The following is an 18,396-nucleotide window of genomic DNA, read 5'->3' as shown; positions in this document are numbered from 1 at the left end:
GCCATCAAATGGAGCTGGACAGGCAGCGAGAATAGGGTGCCAGGACTGCGGATCTTCGCCAGGGCGCGAGTCAGGGTGCCGGGAAAGACAGGGCAGGTGCGGCAATGAGGATGGGAAGCAAGACAGGGAAGGAAGGGTTAGCTTCCGGGAGGGGAGAGGCTGGATTTGCTGAGGCCGAAGTGGGGGCAGCCGAGGCCGAGGGGTGTCTGCAGATGGCACCCTCAGGGACGCGAGGAAGAGAGAGCACATGTGTCAGGAGAGGATGGTCGGTCTGGGATAATTTGTGTGAACTGCGCAAGGGAGGCAGCGAGGAACGAGGGAGGTCCAGCTCTAATCCTAGTGCCTTTTTCTTAAAAATAAATAAATAAATAAATATTTTTATTGATTTCAGAGAGGAAGGGAGAGGGAGAGGGAGAGACAGAAACATCAATGATGAGAGGGAATTATGGATCGGCTGCCTCCTGAACGCCCCCTACTGGGGATCGAGCCCACAACCTGGGCATGTGCCCTGACAGGGAATCGAACCTTGACCTACTGGTTCATAGGTCAACGCTCAACGACCACTGACCACACCAGCCAGGCCCTCGTGGCTTTTTCTGACAGTGCCTCTCAGCCAGGGAGCAAGAGGGCAGAGGACTGGCCTGGGGTGCTCCAAGGCCAAGGCGGGAGAAAGGTTGGACGTCTCCCTGGGAGAAAAGGCCCCTGATGTCATTGCACGTGGCAGCCCCTTCACTCCAGCATGCTGGGTGGTGCCCACCATTAGTTATGACGCCCGTTTTATGGAAAAGGGACCCAAAGACTAGATAGGCTGAGATTCAGGAGCTTACAAAGTGTGGGAACGAACGCACAGACATACAGGGTCAGAGCTGGATTTAACCCAGGTTCGTGGGACTTCCATCTGCCAGGCACCAAAGAAAGCAGTTCCGAATGGGGCCCAGGGTGGCTGGGCAGGAATAAGCATTAGGATCTAAAAAGAAGACAAGGCCCAGCGAGCGCGGCTCAGTGGTATGAACCAGGAGGTCACGGTTTGATTCCTGGTCAGGGCACATGCCTGGGTTGCGGGCTTGATCCCTAGTGTGGGGCATGCAGGAGGGAGCCGATCAGTGAGTCTCTCATCATTGATGTTTCTGTCTCTCTCTCCCTCTCCCTTCCTCTCTGAAATCATTAAAAATATATATTTTTAAAAATAATAATAATAAGACTAGGAATGGGGGGTTGGGGTGGTGTAGTCATGAGTTTGTGAGACTGTGGAATGGTGTTAGAAAACCACGTTGAGCCAGCATGGAGGACAGACTGGGTGGAGACACGAGCCTCAGCCAAGGACTGAAGTCACACCATTGCCTCCAGCGGCCCTTGGCCCCGTCCCAGTGCCCTTCTCCCTGTGGTCAGCCCTGATCCCTCCTCGGAACCACCCTTACTCGCATGCGCTTATGAAGGCCAAGTGGAACCTGGGATGCAGCCGACTGTGTTCCTCCGACAGGAGGAGCCTCCCGATGTGGGCCCTGCCACCCAGGATTCCGCCAGAAGAAATCCCCAGGCCGGCCCGGGGACCCCCAGCCGGGCTTTGCTTCCACTCTGAGCGCCAGGTAGCTCACCAGAGCGGTCCGGGTGCTCTGTGACGGCGCCCCACGCTCCTTGCAATCGCCACCTTGAGGTCTAGGTGGCACCAAAGCCTCACACTGATTCCTCCCAGGTTGGGGCACCGCCCACAGCCCACACCCAGGGAGAGAGTTGCTTCTCCGGGGTCCTCCAAAAGCCTGGTCCGCTCGGCCCAGCTGGGTGGGAGCTCCGCTCTCCGGGTTCTGACCCTCCAAGAACCAGGGGGCTGCAAACCTGTCATTGCCGGTTCCTGTCTGCCTCCTGCTTTGCTGGGTCCCCGCCTCCTCTGGGGACAGGGAGGTGGGGCAGCCCTCGCTTGCTCATCTCAGCTTCCTTGGGGACATCCCAAAGCAAGTACTGCAACTTGTTCTTTTCAAATGTAAAAAAGACAGAAAGAAGAGAAAATTAGTGTCAAGGTACTATAGCATTAAATTCCCTTTTCAACTTCAGTTTTTAAAAAATCTTACCCGTCTTTTTTTTCACGTGGTTCAACACAATATGCGCCTGTAAACCTCTTTGGATATTTAAAATACTGTAGGCGCTCACCCACCCTCCCTACACCGCAGTCACATATCTTTTCCAGCTCATCACCCATGGACAGGGTGGGGCAAATGTAGGTTTGCAGTTGTAAGCACACGAAAGACTTTATTCTTGTATTATTTATTAATTATTGTATCCTTCTCCATACGGACAACTGTAAGCCCACCCTGCCCCACCCCGTGTCTCTGCTCTGTGACTGCTCTGCCCTGGGGCTGGTTCACCACGTGGGGAAGAAGGCTCATGTAGGTCTTCATTCTGCAGCATTGACCGTGAGCCGCCGAGCCCCGAGGGAGGCACTGGGTGGCGGGGAATGGGACGCGGCTCTCGGCGGAGCTCGCACCCCGCGGCGGGGCCGGGGCGGCCGGGCAGCCAGGTGCTGCTGCGTCCTCGGAGGAAACATGGGGCAGGTTTCGGGATGGGATCCTGGGAGGGCTCAGTGGTCCAGACGGATGGCTCTGAGGAAGGGCCGTGGAGCAGAAACCTAAATAAAATGTTGGGATCAGTGGGTAAGGGCGGACCGATACCTGTCGGTACCGGAGCAGCCTCCCTCCCCCTGAAGGTTAATGGGCAGGAAAGTTGGGATTCTTGGCGCTCCTTGTCCTACCGCTCCAGGCTCGCGCGCTCTCTTCCCAGAGCTCGGTCCCTCCCAGGGAGTGAGTCTGTGTGTGAGTGTGTGTGTGTGTGTGTGTGTGTGTGAGTGTGTGTGTGTGTGTGTGTGTGTGTGTGTGTATGCGCGCGCGCGCGTGGCCCCCCGCCTCCCCTTCCCACTTACCTCTCCCCTGCATCCCCCTCCCCCGTGAGCGCGCCCAGGAGGGCCCCCACCCCCACCCCCACCCCAGGAGGAACACCGAGCCGCCGCCGCCGAGGAAACGTGAAGTTTGCGCGGCTCAACATGACGCAAAAATTCTTGAAGAGCTCTTTGGCGGCGGCTATCTAGAGATCAGACCATGTGAGGGGCCGAGAGTACAAATACGGCCGCTCGGGCGCAGCTCCGGCACAGGCAGCGGCCGCCCCGGGTGCCTCGAGGGCGCGAGGGTCCCCCGCGTCGGCGAGCCCTGGGACCAGCCTCCCCGCGGACTGCCGGCAGGTGGGTCCGCTTTCCTTCTGGCTTCTAACCCCCACTTCTTCCCAGAACTTCATCCCTCTCTGGCGCGCCAGGCACCTGGCGAGGGCGTGTGCGCGCCTGAGCGGCGGGCTCCTGGCGGCGCGGGACCGGAGTCCGGCCGCAGGGCGAGGGGACCGTGGCGTGGGCGAGAGGCCTCCGGAGGGAGGGCTCCTTTGTCTTGCGCCCGCGTGCTCTGTGGGGTCCCAGGTACCAGAGCGAGACCCTTTAAGGTGGTCTTAAGCGCAGTGCCATCCTGCGCTTGGGGAAAAGTTGCTTTAGTTTCACCCCAGAGCTTACGTCTGATCTTGACTCACTGCCCTCGCGTGCAGGGGGCTGCGTGCAGCGGCGTCTCTGCTGGGAGAGAGCTGGTTGACTATCTAAATGCCTAACTATCTAGAGAAATCTCTGAATGACACTTAAGGGGGACGAGGCTCCGTGCGCTTGGGTTGTTTTCACTGGCAGAGCTGCTGCGCGCTCAGACATCTCACAGGCCATTCAGAATTTATGTGAAAGGCAAACGCCAGCCAGCTCTTTCGCCCCGCGGAAGTGCGAGGCCATCCGCAGCTTGAAAAAAAAAATACATACCTTCAAATTTGGTTTTGAAAAAAAAAATCTCTTTGGAGCTAAAGAGCACATTTCCTTTTGCAGGGGGTCTTTTGCCTAATGAATTCCTTTTTTTTCAGTTGGGGTTCTCAAGAATTTGAGAAGGCTAGAATTTCTGAGTCAGACATAACAAAGGCTTGTGTGTATGTATTTTTATGACCAATTTTGCCCAGAAAGAAATGAACCAGGTCATTGGATTATTTATGAGCCTGCTAAGCTCTCTCACCATAGTAAGACGAGATCAAATATTTAATGTGTTTTGTTTTTAGTTACCTAGGAAAACATCTCAGAAAGCAACATTGGGATGTGAGTTTTATGTAACAGAGGGTCCCTGTGGGCAGTGTTCGTATTTGGGTTTCTGGGAGTAAAGGGAGACACTCAGCTTTGACTCTTTCTCCCACCACTTTCTTTTGTGTGTAGCCATTGATGCCCAAAGGTTCAAGACAGGGGTGGGAGTGGCTGCTTCCAGCATGGCTGAGAGGCAGGCTCCCAGAGGGCTGGTGCAAATTAAACAAGCCTTTTAGGGCACGGGTTTCTCTGTTGTTTTTACTGAACCCGAATAAGAGCAGATTGAGACTGTTTCACAATTAATCAAAAGCCCCCTCGACACTCTGATGATCCATCGAGGACCTTTCAGAGATGTGATACCCGCACAGATACTCAAACCCGTTTCTCTCGGTCTCCTTGCTTAAGAGAAATACGTGTACGAGCTTTGAGTGGTGGGGTTGGGAGTGGGGGTGGAATATTTAGAAGTTTTAATGAAACCAACAAAAACCTCAGAAATTCCTCTTTGGGGGATTCTGAGCTGCTGGAGCATTTTGATGGAAGCCGGAGAGGCATGTCGAAGAGTTTCACCGATGGGCGAGATGACAGTGCAATAGGGTGCTTGTGGGTGGGGGGGAGGGGGTTCTTACAACAGGCTTGCAAAACACCGTGGATGACCCTCCAAAGAGAAACACGGGTAATCCCAGAAATTAAGCCAGGAAGTGGCCGTTCTTCTTTATACCCATTGAATGGCATAACTTGAGAGAACAAAGGCAGGGCTGCCTGAAGAAGTGTCATTTTAATGAATCAACAGTTTATTAAGTTTACGCTTCGTGAATCAGCAAGATATAGCCATGACTTGACTTTTTTAACCAAGATGCCTGGGTGGCCGAAGGGAAAAGGCAGTCACGTTTCTGTCACTTTCAGGAAGTACCTTGAACCGTTGTTATTCCGGGCCAGAGATCAGCCCCTCCGGGGCTCACGGGCCTTAGCACTAAGTGAGGGGAGGAGGGGGTCCTGCATAAGGTGATGTCTAAAGGCTCCTCCGCTCATTCTGTGACTGTGACCCTGACCTTTCTGCTTTAAGCAGACACAAGTTGAAATGATGGGGCAAAATGCCTGAGGGCAGGACTCTACCCAGAGGTCACCATCCAATCAGGGTCCTCTGGGGGCCTCCTGGCTTTCGCTCTAAGATGGACGGAGGCTTTGCACACTCTTACCCACACAGGTCAGGTTCTGCACCTCAGACAAGTCCGACCAACAGGCCCGAGCTCCCTGACTTCCTGACTCCCCTGTGCGAGATGCCCAGGGGGTGGTGTCGTAGAAACAGCCTCCCGGCAAAGCTGATTTGGGCTGAGTGATCTTCTTCCCAGTCACTGAGGTTTGTGCACAGAACAGGCTGGGATGTGGAGTCAAAAATGCCCCGTTTCTTCATCCCCGGGGCAACGGATGCTGCCTGACTCTGCTCCTGTGGGTCCAGGTGCTGCCACCCCGACCCTGGACAAGGGTACTTGCCAGTTTCTGGGTTTAACTGGACACAATAGCTCCCTGAGGAAAGCAGATCGTCATCTGTTTAGGTGGAAACAGATGGGACTAACCTCTGAAAGGCAGCTGGTATAAAAGGTTTTCCCTGGGCGGAGGGGTGAGCTGCTTTTCTAGGTGGGCCCAAGACCCACGATCGGCGGACACAGACCCCGGATTTCTAGGCAGAGCTCCTCCTTCTGACTTGAGTCCACATTCAGAAATGACCTCTGAGTCACGTCCCTGGGAAGGGGGCGTCCGTCCAGCCTGACCTTTGTCAGCTCCCACTGACCGGGAAGATGAATGCTCATTTACTGAAGGGCGACAACATGCTTTTAAACCAAGTGTTTTCCCAGCCCTGGGTCTATTGGGGTGACCAAATGAGTAGAGATAAGGTCTGACTGCCTTATTGTCTTCTTTCCTTTGGCTCCCCTGGAACCTGGCAACAGCCCTCTCTCTGCCACCCCAACCCTGGACCAAGGGGACTTGTTAGTGGGTGTTTAAACCATATGCTTTTAAAAAGCCACAACCAGTTACCCGCCCCCCTCCACCCCATCCCCCACCCCCCACCATGAACCCCAGAACCCTCTGGACTGCAGAGCAAGAGATGAACCCAGTCACTGGAGACATGGAGGTGCTATCCCAGGGCCGGCTCAGTGACCAGGGTCCCCAGGCACTGACAAGGGGCAGATGGCCTGGGGGAGGTCTCCTGAGGCCCAGTTCTTCATGTCATCATGTGACATAGGGAGGGAAGAGGTGAGAAAGGGGTTGGGACAAGGCCAAGTGGCAAAACCCAGAGAGCCAGTTGCGTGCTCTGGAAGGATCCAGGGCGGGAGGCTGGTGGGTGAGCTCGGTGGGAGGGAGCAAGTCGGTGGCCTTTGCCCTCTTGGGTTTTCGTGTGGCCTTTCTGGGCAGTTGAGAAAAAAAAGACCCGTCTATTTCCTTTGTTCCTGAGCTGCCGAATGAAAATAGAATAGAGGGATTCTTTTGCTCTAAGAGGCTTCCTTGAGTTAGGGAGGGGCCGAGCTGGCCGGGCCTGGGAGGGGATCTGCTCAAGCTCCTCCAGCCGTGAAGACACCGCCAGGCCTGGGACCTGAAGCTCCGGCACTCTGTTCCTTTCTCTCCCTGGGGTGTGTTGTTTTTAAATGCTAATCTAGTCAGCTGGCTCTTTCCCTGGTCTCAGAGGAAAGGAGCCCGGAGGGGAGGGAGGAGGAGGGAAGGGGCCGGGCAGAGAGCAGATAGGCTATTCTGGGCGCGCCGTGGGCAGCAGGGAGGTTTCCCAGCTCCTCTGAGGGCTAGAATGATCTTTCTCCCCCCAATTTTTTAATTTTGAAAAATTGCAACTGAAAAGGCAGAAAAATGGTTCGGTGAACCCAGACTCACCAGTTGTACACATTTTGTCACATTTGTGTGTGTACTCTAATTTTACACATGCACCTAACTTTTGCATATGTAATGTATAGATATTTTGATATGTTGCATATAGTATAAGACACAATATAATAATTATACAACTTACATATGTCGATAATTTTTGCATTGAACCTTTGAGAATTTGCAGACATCCAAATATTTGCCGCTAAACAAGGGCATTCTCCATCATCCCCCAGCCCCGTGGTTACATTTAGGCAACTTAACATTGACAAAACATTACTATCAAATATACATCCCATATTCAAGCCCCCCCCTCCCCCCCAATCTTTCAATGATGTCCTTTGTAGCTTTGAGGGTGACTTTTTGAGGCTGGAATCTCTGAGGGATTGGGAACCCTCTCTCGCCCTTATTCCCAGTGCCTCTGAGAACTAGATCAGGACTGGGTCATCATGAACTGATTTTTCACGAATGTCTCCAAACTGTGCGTGTGACTCCTTGTAAAGCACACGTTAGGACTTCTTGCCCCAAGAACACAGGCACTTTCCATTCAAGCAACAGCATCCAAATCACAAACAGCCGGTGGCTGAAGCGGTGTCCGCACGTGGCCTCCATTCTCCCTGACCCCATCTCTTCCCCCGATTGGCTCTTCCACCCGGAGAAATGGGCCCAGTTCCCCCTCCCCTCTGCTCTTCCCACTCTCATTGGATTTAATTTCACCTCAAATCCCTTTCTCCTCCCCTTCTCTCTCCCGCCTGGCTCAGCTGCCACAAGTAACTCCACCCTCAGTTCACAACACACTGGCCCTGGGGCTGGTTTTCTTCTCTCTCCTCCCTCTGCTCCCCCTCTTGGCTCCCTCTGTGGGGCTCCTCATGTTTGTTTCACACACGAGTCCTCTTAGCCATACACCTATATTAAGGACAAGAAAATCTGTGTTTGAAAACGCTCCTACGCTTTTTTAAATCTCGATTGCTATTTATTGCATAAATTGCATTATAACAGCAATAAAGGAGTGTTTATAAAGTGTAAGTGACACTCCTAATCCTGCTTAATCTAACACATCACCTGTTTGAGTTTCCCAAGTCTCTTTCCTGGCCAGTCCACGCTGGGACATATGACAGTGACGGAGTGCAAGCAGTTTTGTTTTCTGTACAAAGTTAAGTTGTGAAGTTAAGGGTAATAAGGGATTCCAGTCCTCAGCTTCTACAGCTCTTTAAAGGTGCCGAAAAGACATGTCGACGGGATCCATACAAGAGTTTCTCTACTTCCTTGTCCTTCTGTCCTTCGATTAAATTTCCCTTAAGAACCAGAAAAAGCCCTAGCTGGTTTGGCTCAGTAGATAGAGCATTGGACTGCGGACTGGAGGGTCCCGGGTTCGATTCCAGTCAATTAAAAAAAAAGAACCAGAAAAAAATAAAATAAATAACTCCTGCCCCAGCCGGTATGCTCAGGGGTTAGAGCGTCGGCCCTCACTGAAGGGTTCCTGGTCAAGAGCACGAACTTGGGTTGCAGGTTCCACCCCCGGCCCCAGTCGGGGTACATGCGTGAGGCAACCAGTTGGTATGTCTCTCTCACATTGATGCTTCTCTCTCCGCCCGCCCCCCTCCACCCCCCCTCCCCCCCGCTTCTTTCCTCCCTTCCACTCCCTCTAAAAATCAATGGAAAAAAAATATCCTCGGGTGAGGATTAACGAAACAAAATTTTAATGGACTGTGGACTGGAAAAGTCTGACATGTTCTGGATTAAAAGAGAGCACAGGTTGTGCTTTGTGGACTTTGAAATAAGTACCCGTGGGCACACCCATCAACAGTCTGTGTTCCAAATGTTTATTCGTGAGTTGCTTATTTAGAACTTGGAATATATTTTTAACCCACAGAAATAAGTGTTGTAAATGGTGGCTAGCCTCCTAGCTGGTTTACAAAGTCCTAGTTTAACCATAAAAATACGAAAACATCTAAAATGCACACTATAGAACACAGCATTGTCACCTACTACAGAAGGGATAGTGGTGACAATGAAACCAGTTAGGAGTTATTTTATTTTTTTGTTAATCCTCATCTGAGGAGATATTAAAATATATATATATATATATATATATATATATATATATATATATACACACACACACATATATTACTGATTTCAGAGAGGAAGAGAGAGGGAGAGAGATAGAAACATCAATGATGAGAAGGAATCATTGATCGGCTGCCTCCTGCACGCCCCCCACTAGGAATCGAGCCTGCAACCTGGGCATGTGCTCTGACCGGGAATCAAACTGTGACCTTCTGGTTCATAAGTCAACCACTGCACCACACTGGCTGGGCACGAGGATATTTTTTCATAGATTTTTAGAGTAAGTGGAAGGAGGAGGGAGGGAAGAGAGACACACACACACATCAATTGGTTGCCTGCTGCACACACCCCAGTCTGGACAGGGGGATTGAACCTACAACCCAGGTACGTGCCTTGACTGGGAATCCATCCCACGACCCTTTAGTGCTTGGGCCGACACTCTAAACATTCAGCAACACTGGCCAGAGCAGTCGGTTAAATTTTTTGTTCTGGTGACACTTCCCTCTGCCCCCCAGATGCACGACAGATCCTCCGATGGGTGAGAACAGGAGGGGCAGGACCCTGAGAGTGGGACCTGGGGAAGGAAGAGGAGTCTCACTTGAGGCTCCAACCTGCCAGCATGGTAGCTGTGGTTCCCAGGGCCCTGTGCCCAGAACATCCAAAACAGACACTCGGAGCTGTGCAGGGCACACACGGGTTTAGCAAGTATCCAGCACCGAGGTATAGAAGCCATGGCCCCTGCTTCCAGGGCAATGCAAAGCCAATATACGTTAAACAAAACCAAACAAAAAACTAATGAGACACGATGATCAACACTGAGTGATGGAGCAGAGAGAGATCATCTTGGGCCAGGGTGGTGAGAGGAAGCTCCATGGAGGGGGTGGATAGGAACTTAAGCCAGGCCTTGGAGGATGCTGGGTAATCAGAGGGAGCCAAGGTGTGGGGTGAGATGCCCTGGGCATGTGTGGGGCCCACCTGGCCCTGATAACCCGAGTGCTTGTTGAAATTCAGCACCCACACAGATGTCTTGAATTAAAATCTCTGGGAGAGCAGCCCAGAAATCTGCTGTTTACGAGCTTCCCAGTGCCTCCAGCTCGTGATTGAGAGAAGCAAGCAGGAACCAGTGAGGGCCCACGGAAGGGGATGGAAGCCCAGCTTCTAGCTCAAGCTGCCCACTGGTTGTGCTCTGGACCAGCAGTCCCCAACCTTTCGGACCTCAAGGACCACCAGTGGTCCGAGGACCACCTGTTGGCGACCGCTGCTCTGGACTATGAATCGCTTAACCCCGTAGTCGGCAAACTGTGGCTCTTTGGCCCCTTGAGTGTGGCTCTTCCACAAAATACCACGGCCTGGGCGAGTGTATTTTGAAGAAGTGGCATTAGAAGAAGTTTAAGTTTAAAAAATTTGGCTCTCCAAAGAAATTTCAATCGTTGTACCGTTGATATTTGGCTCTGTTGACTAAGGAGTTTGCCGACCACTGGCTTAACCCTACGGGCCTCAGTTTCTCTGGCTAGGGTGTGAAGTAGAAAAGCAGAATGTGTTTCATATGGGTGGTGGCATAGTGACCATCCATATGAGTTAAGTATTTGTCTTACCTTTATTTAATTCCCACGACTGATCTGTTCCCATACATGAGGCCTGGTTTATACTTGAGTCAGTGGAAGCTCAGAGAGGTTAAGCGACCTTGCCAAAGTCACACAGCCAGTGAGTGATGGATCTGGGATCCCAGTGCCGATTTGTGAGACAGGAGAGCTGTGGTGGTGGACACAGGAACTGGTTAGTTGGGTTAGTCTGTTCGTGTTCCCTGGAGGAGGGCCATGCATGCCTACCTAAGCCCAATCCATTTCTTTTCATTGAAGACAAAATGAATGATCCGTTGGACTTTTGGCCCCTGGAGTGGTCGCAACCCCACCACCAACGGCTAATCCTCTAGATTTTACTCTGTGAGGAGAGGAGCTCGAAGGTCTCTTCTTCCAGGCAGAGAAAGTTCTGGACGGAGACCCTTCTCCTTTCTCATGGTAACTGGCCCAGGTGGCCCCAGGGATTTTAATTCCTCTCCCAAAATTTAAACTATCGGTCTCAAGGAATTCTTTGGATAAGGAGATGGCTGTGACTGTGGAATTCATTTCTACCCCTTACGCCCAAACAACAAGCAGCTCTTCTCTCCTCTCTCCATTCATATCAAGAAGTCTCTTCATTGATGTTTGAAAGGCGAGCCAGGAGTCCCTGTGGCTCACACCTCAAAGAACTCAGATCAGGATCAGATATTCACATTTTACCTTGTTTCAGCATAATCCATCAGTACTCATAAGGATAGCATTTGCTTTATTGAAGCTACTTTAGAATTATAGCTATTAGTTGATTCTTTCAGGTTGAAAAGTTTAAGTTCAGAGGTTTTGATTTTGGTCTTGTGTTTACAGTGAAAAATTAAATAAAGCAGCAGATGTCAATCAAAAAAGAAAAACGTCCCTTCAACAAATACTAACCCCCTTCTTACACTGTGGAGCTTGTGAGCCAGAATCAACTTCAATTCAGGGTCCTGCCCTGGCCAGGTGGCTTGCTCAGTTGGTTGGCGCCTTGGCCAGTGCACCGAAGGGTCACGGGTTCGGTTCCTGGTTAGGGCCCATACCCAGGTTTTGGGTTCGATCCCTGGTCGGTGCACGTACGGGAGGCAACTGATTGATGTCTCTCTCTCTCTCCCCTCCTCTTTCTCTAATATCAGTAAACATATCCTTGAATGAGGATTAAAAAAAAATTTTTAGGGCCCTGTGACAGAAGCTGTGCAATAGCAACAAAAGGAAGACTTGTAAAATCTGAGGGCAATTGGAAGCCAGAAATGTGAGGTATTTGAACGTGCCACATCAAGTCTACAGTGGGAAGTCCATTAGCGCTAAAAGCAGCACCAGCCTCTCCCTCCTCGAGCATCCTGTTCTTTTTCCCACCAGTCAGATTTTGGCCTTTACCGTGAGCACCATGCAGGCAGGACTGTGCCTGCCTCATCTCCAAGATCCCAGCACAGAGCAGGCACCCCGCGCATCACTGACGAATTAGGGTTGTTGATCTGTGGCAGAGGGCCAGGCTTGGTGTTTATTTACCATGTTCATTGGTGCCTGAGCTCCGTAATTCCTATCAACCTTGGTAGGTGTCTTGGGACCTTTAGACTCCCTCTGAATAGAGAATGCAAATTGCCACTTGGCTGTATGACCTGTACTTAATCTATCTCCATGGTAAACCCATAATTCATGGTGGTTTTATTTTGTTTTTGAAATGGAAACTGAGCATCCTGAGCAATGAACTCACTTTGACCCCGACACGTGAAATCGAAGTCCAACATTTCTATAGTGTTTCTGCTTAGAATGTTCTGATGTGCGTCCAACAGACATGTAGGAACAGGGGACAGGCATTTCCAAAGAGCCAGGAGGTTCCATGACTAATGACCATGACTGTAATCACATGCTTGTTCAGACACTGGTTCCCCTGGCTACGGATACAGGGTTTGTGGAAAGAAGAATGGAGATCTGATCAGAAGTTTAAATAGAAACAATCCTTCTTACTAGGGAAGTGGTAGGGTGAATTAGCCCACTCCCAGGGCTGAGAGGAAGGAATGTGAACAGGAAGTCAACTGCCAGCACCTCAGTTGCACCATTGCACTGCCCCTCGGGTGTGGGGACGAAGCTCCTGCAGATCAAGCTGTTGTCCCACCAAGAAGCTGAGTTACAGGACACCACCCGTGGTCTGTTCCTGCTCAGCCAGGGACAATGGCATACGTTCAAGGTGCAAAGGAAGGCTCCTGGGGCTTTTTGTGGCCATGGAGAAACTCGAAGCTTGCCTGGAGGAGGTCACAGCTGTAATAGTGACCTCCTTTGCAATCTCTCTACCCACCAGGATAAAAATATCTTTTAAAAAAAGAAAGCTTTCAAGAGAGCATTCTTGGAAGCCAACCTTAACAACTCTTACTTCTCTATTCCTGGGCCAGCCAGCTTGCTCTCAGTCATTGTTATCTGCTGATCTCCGTAGAAAAAGCTGTAGAAAAAGGTGGTCAGTGCTCTGCAGAATCAGGAACGTGGGAAAGGAGTCGGGATGCAGCATCCTGCAGAAGAAGGGGGCCCAGGCCAGTCCATCAACTCCTGGCCGACCTGATTATTAATGGGGAGGGGTTTTCTTCTCATTGGGAGAGGCCTAGGAGTGAGTTGGAGAAGAGATGTGTGTCTCTACCAGTTTGGTGGCTTCAAGTGGCTGTAATTTATGTGTTTACACCACAGATTCTATGATCAGGGGTGGGAGCACAAGAGGAGAACCCCAAAAAAGCAGAGCGGGGTAGACAGAGGCCAACCTCTGGGGAGAGATAATCTGAGGCCATGAGTCGGCTGGGGGATGCTCTTAATAGGTTTCCTTACAACTTGGGTCATTTCAGCCCGCTGATAATTTTTTATTAAGTGCTAGGGATATTTCAGGAAATAAGACCGTTGTAATGCTCAGGACAAAAATAGAGAATAGTGTATATTCTTGTAGGAGCTGCTCATGACAGTTGCCAAGAAATCAAGATCAGATGCCTTGAGGGCTGAGCCCCTGAGGATCTTAATGAACACACATTGCCCCCCAAAAGTTCACCCACACACACATTTTCCAACTTCCCTGCAGAGTGCCCTGAGGGAGAAAGTCAATGAAATCTAGAACAAATCCCTTGATGCCTGTGGCAGGAAGGCAATGAGTTACTAGTATGGCTGTACTACTCCCCTGTACTGTATCCTCAGAGATGGATGATGCTCCCCTTCCATCGACCCTGGCGGACATGCCGAAGAAAGGTCGGGTGATGCTTTGCTCTTTGAGCTTCGATTTAAATTATAAGAAAGCTGTGGTACTAAAGATAGGAAGAAGAAAATTTTGAGTAAAATTGTGAAGGTAGAGAAAGAAAGATCAGGCAAGGGGGTGGCCTTAGTCGGGGGCAGGCTCTGTCACTGAGTGCCATCTGGCGGCACTTCGTAAGCTCTTTAACTCTGCCATCTGTTCTTCCCGGTCTTCAGTGTTTAATGTGGAAAGAGTGTTGTTGATATAGGCCAAAGAGGACTGCGGAGGCCTTCTCAAACAACACAGCCAGGGACTGCCAAGTTCAGATTGAATTTAGCTATATATTTAAATATATTTAAAAAATTAAAATAAATATATTGACATATCATTGCTCTCTAAAAATGAACTTAAGGAGATCAAAGAACCAAGATGGCAGCGTAAGTAAATGTAGTACTCTCTGCCTCCCACAACCACATCAAAATTACAACTAAACTATACAACAACCATCATTCAGAACCGCCTGAGATCTGGCTGAATGGAAGTCCTACAACTAGAGAAGTAAAGAAGAAAGCACACTGAGACCGATAGGAGGGGTAGACACCCATGTATGGTCCGACACCCACGTATAGCATTTTTTAAATTGGAAAATAGGATGTCTCACATTTAACAGATGCATTTGTAATCCCACTAACTAGTGTAGTTTAAGATGTATCATGAGTGGATCCAAGAGGGCAGTGGAGTAGGCCACGGAGGCCTCGCATGAGGAGTGAGGGGTCCCAGCCCCACACCAGATCCCCAGCCCAGGGTTCCAGAGCTGGGAAAAGAACCCCTATGACTTTGGGCTATAAAAACCAGCAGGGATTGTGGCTGAGTGATATGGAGGCTGCTGGAGTCCCAGGCAGTTTCTCTTAAAGGGCCAGCTCACGAACTTACATGGTCCTGCTTCCTCTGAGCTCCAGCACTGGGGCAGTGGCTTGGGGGGATCCAAGGATATACAGGGAGGAGCTGGATTGTCTGGCATCAGAGCAAGAACTCAGGGGTGGCTTTTTCCCAGACAGGAGTGCTCAGAGGGGTCATTGTTCCTATGGTGAGACTTCCTCCATTGCAGAGCTGACTGGAAGCCATATCTGAGTTTCGGTCAGCCTGGCTCACACTCTTTGCTCTGCCTGGTGATTCCCTGAGACCCTGCCCCATCCAATTTGCAGCCCCACCGAAGCTATTTGCAGTGGCTTTTCCATATGAATGGCCTGTCTTGGCTCAGGCTTCAGACTTTCCTAAAATCTCCCAACCAAGCAGCAGCTGATGTCGGTATGCCCCATTCCTCTCAGTAAGAGGCCCCAGGCCTGGCACTAGCAGCAGCCTGCCTTGTTTCACAGTATAACAAACCCACAGCCAATATCATACTCAGGAGGCAAAAGCTAAAAGTATTTCCCTTAAGATTAGGAACATGACAGGGATGGCCACTTTCACCACTCTTCTTCAACATAGAACTGGAAATCCTAGCCACAGCAATCAGACAAGAAGAAGAACTAAAAGGCATCCAAATTGGAAAGGAAGAAGTAAAACTGTCATTATTTGCAGATGACATGATACTGTATTTAGAGAACCCTAAAGATTCCACCCAAAAACAAAACAAAACAAAACAAAAATATTCAAGCTGATAAATAAATTCAGTAAAGTATCAGGATACAAAATAAATATCTAAAAATCAGTTGTATTTTTATACACCAATAATTATCAGAAAGGAAAATTTTTAAGAAAACAATCCCATTTACAATTACATTGAAAAAATACCTAGGAATAAATTTAACCAAGGATGCAAAAGACCTGTACTCAGAAAATTCTAAGACACTGAAGAAAGAAATTGAAGAAGCTACAAATAAGTGGAAGCATATACTGTGTTCATGGATAGGGAGAATTAAAATCATTAGAATGTCCAATATGCAGATTCAATGCAATTCTTAACCAAATACCAATGGCCTATCATACAGAAGTAGAACAAGTATTGCAAAAATTTATATAGAACCACAAAAGACCCCAAATGGCCTCAGCAATCTTGAGAAAGAATAACAAAGTTGGAGGTATCATACTACTTGTTATCAAACTATACTACAGGGCTATATTAATAAAAAATAGATATAGAGATCAATGGAATAGAATACAAAGCCCAGAAATAAGTTCATGCCTTTATGGTCAATTAATATTTGACAAAGGAGGCAAAAACATACAATGGGGTAAAGATAATCTATTCAATAAATTGTGTTGGGAAAATTGGACAGATACATGCAAAAAAATGAAACTAGACCACCTTCTTACACCATATATAAGAATAGATTTAAAAATGGATTAAATACTTAAATGTTAGACTTGAAACCATAAAAATCATAGAAAAAAACATAGGCTGTAAAATCTCAGACATTTCTCATAGCAATATTTTTCTGACATATCTCCTTGGGCAAGGGAAACAAAAGGAAAAAGAAATAAATGGGAGTATATCAAACTGAAAAGCTTTTGCACAGCAAAAGACACCATAAACAGAATGAAAAGATACCCTCTGAATGAAAGAACATATTCACCATGATACATCTGATAAGAGAGGTTAGTATCCAAAATTTATAAAGAACTTATAAAACTCAACACCAAAAATCCCCAAACAACCAAATTAAAAAATGGGCAAAGGTCCTGAATAGACACCACTCCAAAGAGGACATACAGATGGCCAATAGACATATGAAAAGATGCTTACCGTCACTAGTCATCAGAGAAATGCAAATTCAAACCACAATGACATCACATCACACCTATCAGAATGACTATCACCAATAAATCAACAAATAACAAGTGTTGGTGAGGATGTGGAGAAAAGGACACCCTTGTGCACTGTTGGTGGGAATGAAGACTGGTACTACCACTGTGGAAAACTATATGAAGTCACCTCAAAAATTTGAAAATGGAACTGCCTTATGGCACAGTTATTTCACTTCTGGAATATATTAGGAGAAACCCAAGACACGGATTCGAAAGAATATATGCACCCCTATGTTCATTGCAACATTATTTACAATAGCCAGGGTCTGGAAATAGCCCAAGTGCCCATCAGTAGATGAGTGGATAAAACAGCTGTGGTGCATTTACACAATGGAATACTACTCAGCCATAAAAAAATAAGGAAATCTTACCTTTTGCAATAGCATGAATGGACCCAGAGAGTATTGTGCTAAGTGAAATAAGCCAGTCAGAGAAAGACAAATACCATATGTGGACTCTAATGAACAAAATAAACTAACAAACAAAATAGAAACAGACTCATAGATACAGAGAATAGACTGACCATTGTGAGAGGGGTAGGGGTTTGGGGGCTAGATGAAAAAGGTGAAGGGATTAATTAAGCACACAAAAAAATGATGAGTTAATACCAGAGCCAAGTAAAAATGCCTAATTCTATTCTCCTTTCTCTGTGTGCCTCTCCAACAGAGCCCTCAATCCCATTGATATAAAGCTCTGAGGACCCCCACAGATCGTGCACCAAGAATTCAGTTCAAGTCCTCCGCGGATGGGCGTCAGCATCGTCTACTAGACAGCAGAATGGAGACCACGCCCTTAAATTCCCAGAAGGAGCTGTCAGTGTGTAAGGATGGAGAAGACTGTCAGGAAAATGGACTTCTACGGAAGGGTGTTCCCACCTCTGGGGATAAGGTGGAGCCTGGCCAGATCTTCAATGGGTACTCAGCAGTTCCGAGCCCCGGTGCAGGAGATGACACACAGCACTCCATCCCGGCTGCCACCACCGCCCTAGTGGCTGAGGCTCACTCGGGGGAACGGGAGACCTGGGGCAAGAAGATGGATTTCCTCCTGTCGGTCATTGGCTACGCCGTGGACCTGGGCAACGTCTGGCGCTTTCCCTACATATGTTACCAGAATGGAGGGGGTCAGTATCATGGGCCATGGGCAATCTTTTCTGTCTTGTTTAACTGATCTGATTGCTTAGACTTAGAAGCTTATCTCAAAGATAAATGTCCAGTAAGCCAGCACTCTTTAACTCTGCATGTCTGAGTCTCTCGGGTTATCAAGTTGGATGAAATCTCCCTAGCCTGACCTCAGCAGATTTCAACATCATGAGTGCTCCATCTGTTTGTGTGTTTTTAAAATATATTTTTATTGATTTCAGAGAGGAAGAGAGAGAAACATCAATGATAAGAGAGAATCATTGATCGGCTGCCTCCTGCACACCCCCCACTGGGGATCGAACCCGCAACCAGGGCATGTGCCCTGGACCAGGATCAAACCCAGGACCCTTCAGTCAGCAGGCCAACACTCTATCCACTGAGCCAAGCCGGCCAGGGCTATGAGTACTCCATGTGTTGAAGAGCCCTTTCTCATCCCTGCGTATCCAAGCTCCACTCTCCACCCAGCGAGATGTGAGGGAGACCAGCAGCCCTGTGCTGAGCTCCTTCACTCCTCAGAGGAATCCAGAGGGGGGAGATCTGTGGAAGGAAAAATTGGGAGGTAGCTCCAGGGTCCAGACCCTCCTG

General features: G+C 49.0%; 1 protein-coding gene across 1 annotated transcript in view; it reads left to right on the top strand.

Annotated features, from left to right (window-relative positions):
* Nucleotides 1–3,006: 3,006 nt before the first annotated feature.
* The window catches only part of SLC6A4 (solute carrier family 6 member 4), a 37,050-nt gene continuing 21,660 nt past the window's right edge, over nucleotides 3,007–18,396 (top strand). The window contains exons 1-2 of the mRNA XM_079798872.1: nucleotides 3,007–3,226; nucleotides 17,339–17,792. Of these exons, the coding sequence (XP_079654998.1) occupies nucleotides 17,450–17,792 (343 nt within the window). The 5' untranslated portion in view covers nucleotides 3,007–3,226; nucleotides 17,339–17,449. The remainder of the gene's footprint in view (nucleotides 3,227–17,338; nucleotides 17,793–18,396) is intronic.

This window comes from Cnephaeus nilssonii (assembly GCF_951640355.1).
Source record: "Cnephaeus nilssonii genome assembly, chromosome: 19".
NCBI classification, from domain to species: domain Eukaryota; kingdom Metazoa; phylum Chordata; class Mammalia; order Chiroptera; family Vespertilionidae; genus Cnephaeus; species Cnephaeus nilssonii.
The sequence above is the reverse complement of the archived record's forward strand: the minus strand, read 5'-3'. Positions and strand labels throughout refer to the sequence as shown.